General features: G+C 32.3%; 1 protein-coding gene across 2 annotated transcripts in view; it reads left to right on the top strand.

Annotated features, from left to right (window-relative positions):
* Window positions 1-4,905, top strand: part of LOC106461556 (proclotting enzyme-like) — a 30,200-nt gene that overhangs the window by 2,610 nt on the left and 22,685 nt on the right. For both annotated transcript variants that reach the window (XM_022388550.1, XM_013921392.2), the window contains exon 2: window positions 977-1,065. In XM_022388550.1, the coding sequence (XP_022244258.1) occupies window positions 993-1,065 (73 nt within the window). In that variant the 5' untranslated portion in view covers window positions 977-992. The remainder of the gene's footprint in view (window positions 1-976; window positions 1,066-4,905) is intronic.

Below are 4,905 nucleotides of genomic sequence, written 5' to 3'. Positions count from 1 at the left end.
CAATGAAGTAAGTAAATGGAAAGGCCCGACATGCCCGGGTGGTTAGGGCACTCGACTCGCAATCAGTGGGTCGCGAGTTCGAATCCCCGTCCCACAGTCACTTTAAACTTAACAACCTTTATAACACACGCTATAATTTACAGTGATTCACACACTTTACTTATGGTGCCTACTGTTCGCTTGACTCAATTATTTCTATCTGCATATCTATCGCTCGCTGGCTTTATTTGCCGGGCCTATATACTAAAATAGATGGGGCCTGGCAAACACTCGGACATTTGCGGGGTTCCTAGACTTCTAGAAACTCCCAGAGTTGCGTGACTTCCGCTGTCGTAACAGTATTATATTATGGTTAGAATATACAAGGTGTTCAACAACTTACATTGGTTTTTCGTATTAACAGTACTGCTTAGACTTTAAAACAAATTTGAAAAATTAAGTGTTTTAATGTTGGAAATAGTTTCGTTAAGATGATACACATATATAGTTTATATTCATTTGTAACATATGAAGGTTTAATATCTACTACGATGAATATTTGAAATACGAATAAATCTAGTCCCGAGTCAATTAACTTGCACCTCATATTGAAAATCAACATATTTACAGTGTTTTTAGCTGATAACAAAATTTACTATGTGAATATCAGAAGAAATAGTAAAATTTGAATTAACGAAATATTCTTTAACGTGCTTATAATGTAAAACCAAAACTCAGTTTAATTTTGCATTAAAAAGTATTGAGAGCATTTTTCCTGTGTGATTGAAATAGTATGATGTGAAATAGTTTTGGACAAAAAATAAGTATGTTTACACTCAAAGTACTTTCCTAAAGACTAATATACTACACAGATGATGATTTGTATGCTAATGTTTTAAGCATACAAATTTGAAAGTTATACTGTAAGTTATTTGTTAATGAACACATTATATAGCGCTTTTTATCATTATTAATTCCTTTTTTTTTTTGCATTTAGGACAAAGTATTTAGAAATGGGTAGAATGAGCATCCGCTTGATATTGGTTTTAGTAGCATTCGTTTACGCAAACGCTAGCAATAACCGAGGTAAGTTAGTAACCAGTCTTGCAATTCTCTTTTTAATAAGGAAATAAACGAAACAAGTGCAAGTTTGTTGCGTGTTTTAAAAGCGAGTTTGTTTGTATAATCAGATTCGTTTACACATTCTTTATATCGTGGTTAGCTGCCCTTCATTTTCTAAAAAATAAATGTGCTCAACAAGAGAAAATGGAGTAAGCTGTTATACAATTTTTCATTATCTTTTTGAAAAATATAAGTTGATATTCTGTAACAACGATTTTTTCCCCTCTGTTACGTGTTACAATTTCAAATAGCGCGAAATTAAGTTAAATTATAATTTATATTTAGGAGTTAAATAAATGCCGACTGTATCCAATTTATGATATTTGCCAACAAAATTGATACACGCAGTTTTCTTTTTTTAATAAAATATATTTTAAAATACAAACAATAATACAATTTACAGTAACGGTTATTACAAATAGTTATTACAAACAATAATTTATACACAAGAGTTTTACAAACAATATGAAGTCTTCTTTCTCATCTGAAACTTCCTTGATGTCTTATCGAGAGTTCACGATGTGCGAGTTAATTTCGAGTTTATGTAGGTATAATTCACATAATAGGGAGCTAGCTAGCTCTGTGGTCTTCACTGATCACACGCCGATTTTTATCTCCACTGATGACGTTGGGTTATGTTTTCATAAAAGTACTAATGTCCAATGTGAATTCACTGAAGTTAAGTGGTTTGTAATGTTCGAAATTTATACATGTTCCTGGTCAAATATCTTAAGCTTTCCGATTAATAAGCGTGATAACAATCATAGTTATAGCCTCCGAAGTTTATAGCACATCAACTATAACAAACCAATAATAGATACTGTTTTTTTGGCGCGGCGCATTGCTTATATTTATAGGCATGTGGAAAGTTTCTCAATTTCAGTTTACGTAACAATACTGACGCTAACACTAGCGCTTACGTACGTAAATATATTGTTGATTCTTAACACTCGAGAAACTTCTATAACTTTAGAGAAAAGGCGGGAGTTTCTCAATACACATTTAACGGTATAAGTTATGTACATTTCTAAATGTATATCAAATTTAAACAAACATCGATATTAAAATAAGTATATAATAATATCCGTCAGAACTCCGAATATATTTTTTCGGATTCTCACTGAAAGCTACACGAAAGCTCTATGCGATAGTCGTTCCTAATTCCAAACTGACAAATCAAAGGAATGCTGCTAGTCAAAAGCATCCACCACTAACTTCTGTATGATCAAACAGTGGAATGTCACTCTTTCTCCTTTTAACGTGGGAACATTATATGTGAGAGTCAATTCCTGTTTTTGTTGGTTAAAGAGTAACCCTAGAGTTGGTGGTAGATAGTGTTGACTAGCTGCCTTCCCTCTATTATATATATACACATATTATTTCTAAGTTGGGAATGATTAGCGCAGATAAACTTAGAGTAGTTTTGTGCGAAATTCAATAAATAATTAAATAAAGGTCATTCTTATAACGCGCTTAGGCTGTAGAGGGTGGAGTTTTTTTTTTTTCTTCTTCGGTAGTATAATGCGAATCATTTACAGTTTGGAAAGCTAATCACTAGACAAACCCACGCCTGTCCTTTGAAAGAATAAAATGAGTAGCGGGATCGAATACTTTATATGATCCTACTAATATATATATTTGTTTTGTTTTTTCACACATTTCGATGTTCATGGATACTTGTGAGTGATATCACTTGCAGAAAAGTGTAATACGAATATTGTTGAAATAAAACAAATATAAATGTGGTAAATGTTGAAGTAATTTAACTCGCAAGATATGCTTTTTCACAGTTTTATTTCACTAAATTGAAAATAATCACGTGCTTTGTAGTCCCTAATAACTTGTGTAAACCGCAAATGCCTAAATATTTATTCAAATATGAATGTCACGATGATCAACGAGAGCCTGATAAAACGACAGTTATTAATGGTTGAACCAAGTTCTTGTGAGACTCATTGGTAGTCAAACAGTAGTTACAAATATTTCTAGATATATAAAGCTACACAAAGAACTATATGTTCTCTTCCCACCACGTGTATCGAAACCCGGTTTCTAGCAGTATATGTCCGCAGACATGCCGCTGTGCCACTGAGGGGAGGGGGGCGTGAATATAGTGCGTGATAAGATATTTTATGACAGACTATAGGGTAATATACTGTACTGAAGATATGCTTTGATTACAGTTTTAGCCGGTTTGATGATAAATAGTCAACTGACCACCTACTGACATGTAGCTCCTCAATGGATGAGTAGTACTGTTACATGTGTGTGTGTGCGGGTCACTTCCACTAAAATAACAATTAATTATTTTACATGTACAATTACGAGGCGATAAAAACAAATGGAGGAAATGGAGTTGTCATTCAAGTCCATAATGAATTACTGATCACTGGCCAGAAAAGTACTTTATTACTATTCAGTTTTAAATATTTAGTGTGGAAAATATGAAGTCAATAGTCAGAAATACTTGTTTTTCTCTGTTTAATCTTTTCCAGAATTATTCAAAATTATATTTCTACAATTTATACAAGTAGCTAATTTGATAATAAACACAAACATTGTGTTGAATACATAATTTCACTCGACAATAGCCTAGCAACGATGTTGTTCGGGTATGTTTGTTCACGTATTTGTATAACATAGAATAAAGTTTGTTCAACAATTGTCCATCTTTCTCGAAACAGGCTTACAATTAAAATATATAAATTATTTTTTCTTTACAGTTTACACGTAAGAATAATTGTACAGAAATATAAAGAGGCATTTCACTATTTATTGAAATCAACTAATTGACTTTCTGTATCCAATATTATGAAAGTAACACCATATAACGGATTTCAAGTATTTACTCACTCAGTAACAAGAGTTAAAAACAATCTTGAAGACGGTTAATTTCATACATAATAATAGATGCATTGGCCGGAACTTACTAGTACATTTTCATAAAAATAATAATAATACTTTGACAGAATCAACCAAAAAAGGATGAATTCTTGATTAAAAGCATATTTGGCATACAAACAAGGAAAATTTGGAAATTTTGCATTATTTTTTCAGTCATGAAAGCATACATACTGAAAAAAAATGTAGCACACAAAACACACTGCATTATGACGTAAATTATGGTGAAAAGCTGCAATATTTTAAATTATTTAAATGAATGTGTTTTTAAACTTTTTGTTTGCATCAGCGTGTTTTCGTTTTTGATAGTTTTTCGTATGTACAAAAGTTCTCTGATCTTCATGTTTCGTGATAGTTTAGTGTTTTCAAGTTCTGGATGTAAACATTCTGCATAAAATCAGCTTAGTTTAGGAAACTCAATTTTTACAAATCTATCATTTCAGTATATTACTTCAAAATGAATCCCTTTTAAATTCCGATAACAAAGTCAAGGTACAGTCGACAAGAAATATGCAAAAGAACCTGAACTAGATAGTAATAGTTCTGGTTTCGTTTCAACATGATTTTTTTTTCTTTTATAACGTGCAGACAAAAAATCATTAATATTAACTTGCCACTACTTATGAGGTGCTATTTGTTGCTTTGTCGGGGCATTTCACTTCCAAAACTCCATCTTCACTCACGAGACCATTAGGAGATCCAGCAAAATAATTATGTTCTGGATCAACGAGTAATTCACATTGCTGAACAGATTCTTGTTTTATTTCAATATATTGTTGTTTCGGCAGTGAATTCTATGGCATATAATAATCGCTTGACCTTTACTTTACATGATGTTGTTTCTTGCTATCTTGCAGAGTTGGCCCGGCATGGCCAGGTGATTAGGGAGCTCGACTCGCAATC

The sequence above is a fragment of the Limulus polyphemus genome, unplaced genomic scaffold, assembly GCF_000517525.1.
Source record: "Limulus polyphemus unplaced genomic scaffold, Limulus_polyphemus-2.1.2 Scaffold985, whole genome shotgun sequence".
Lineage (NCBI taxonomy): Eukaryota > Metazoa > Arthropoda > Merostomata > Xiphosura > Limulidae > Limulus > Limulus polyphemus.
This window is presented reverse-complemented; position numbering and strand designations above follow the sequence as displayed.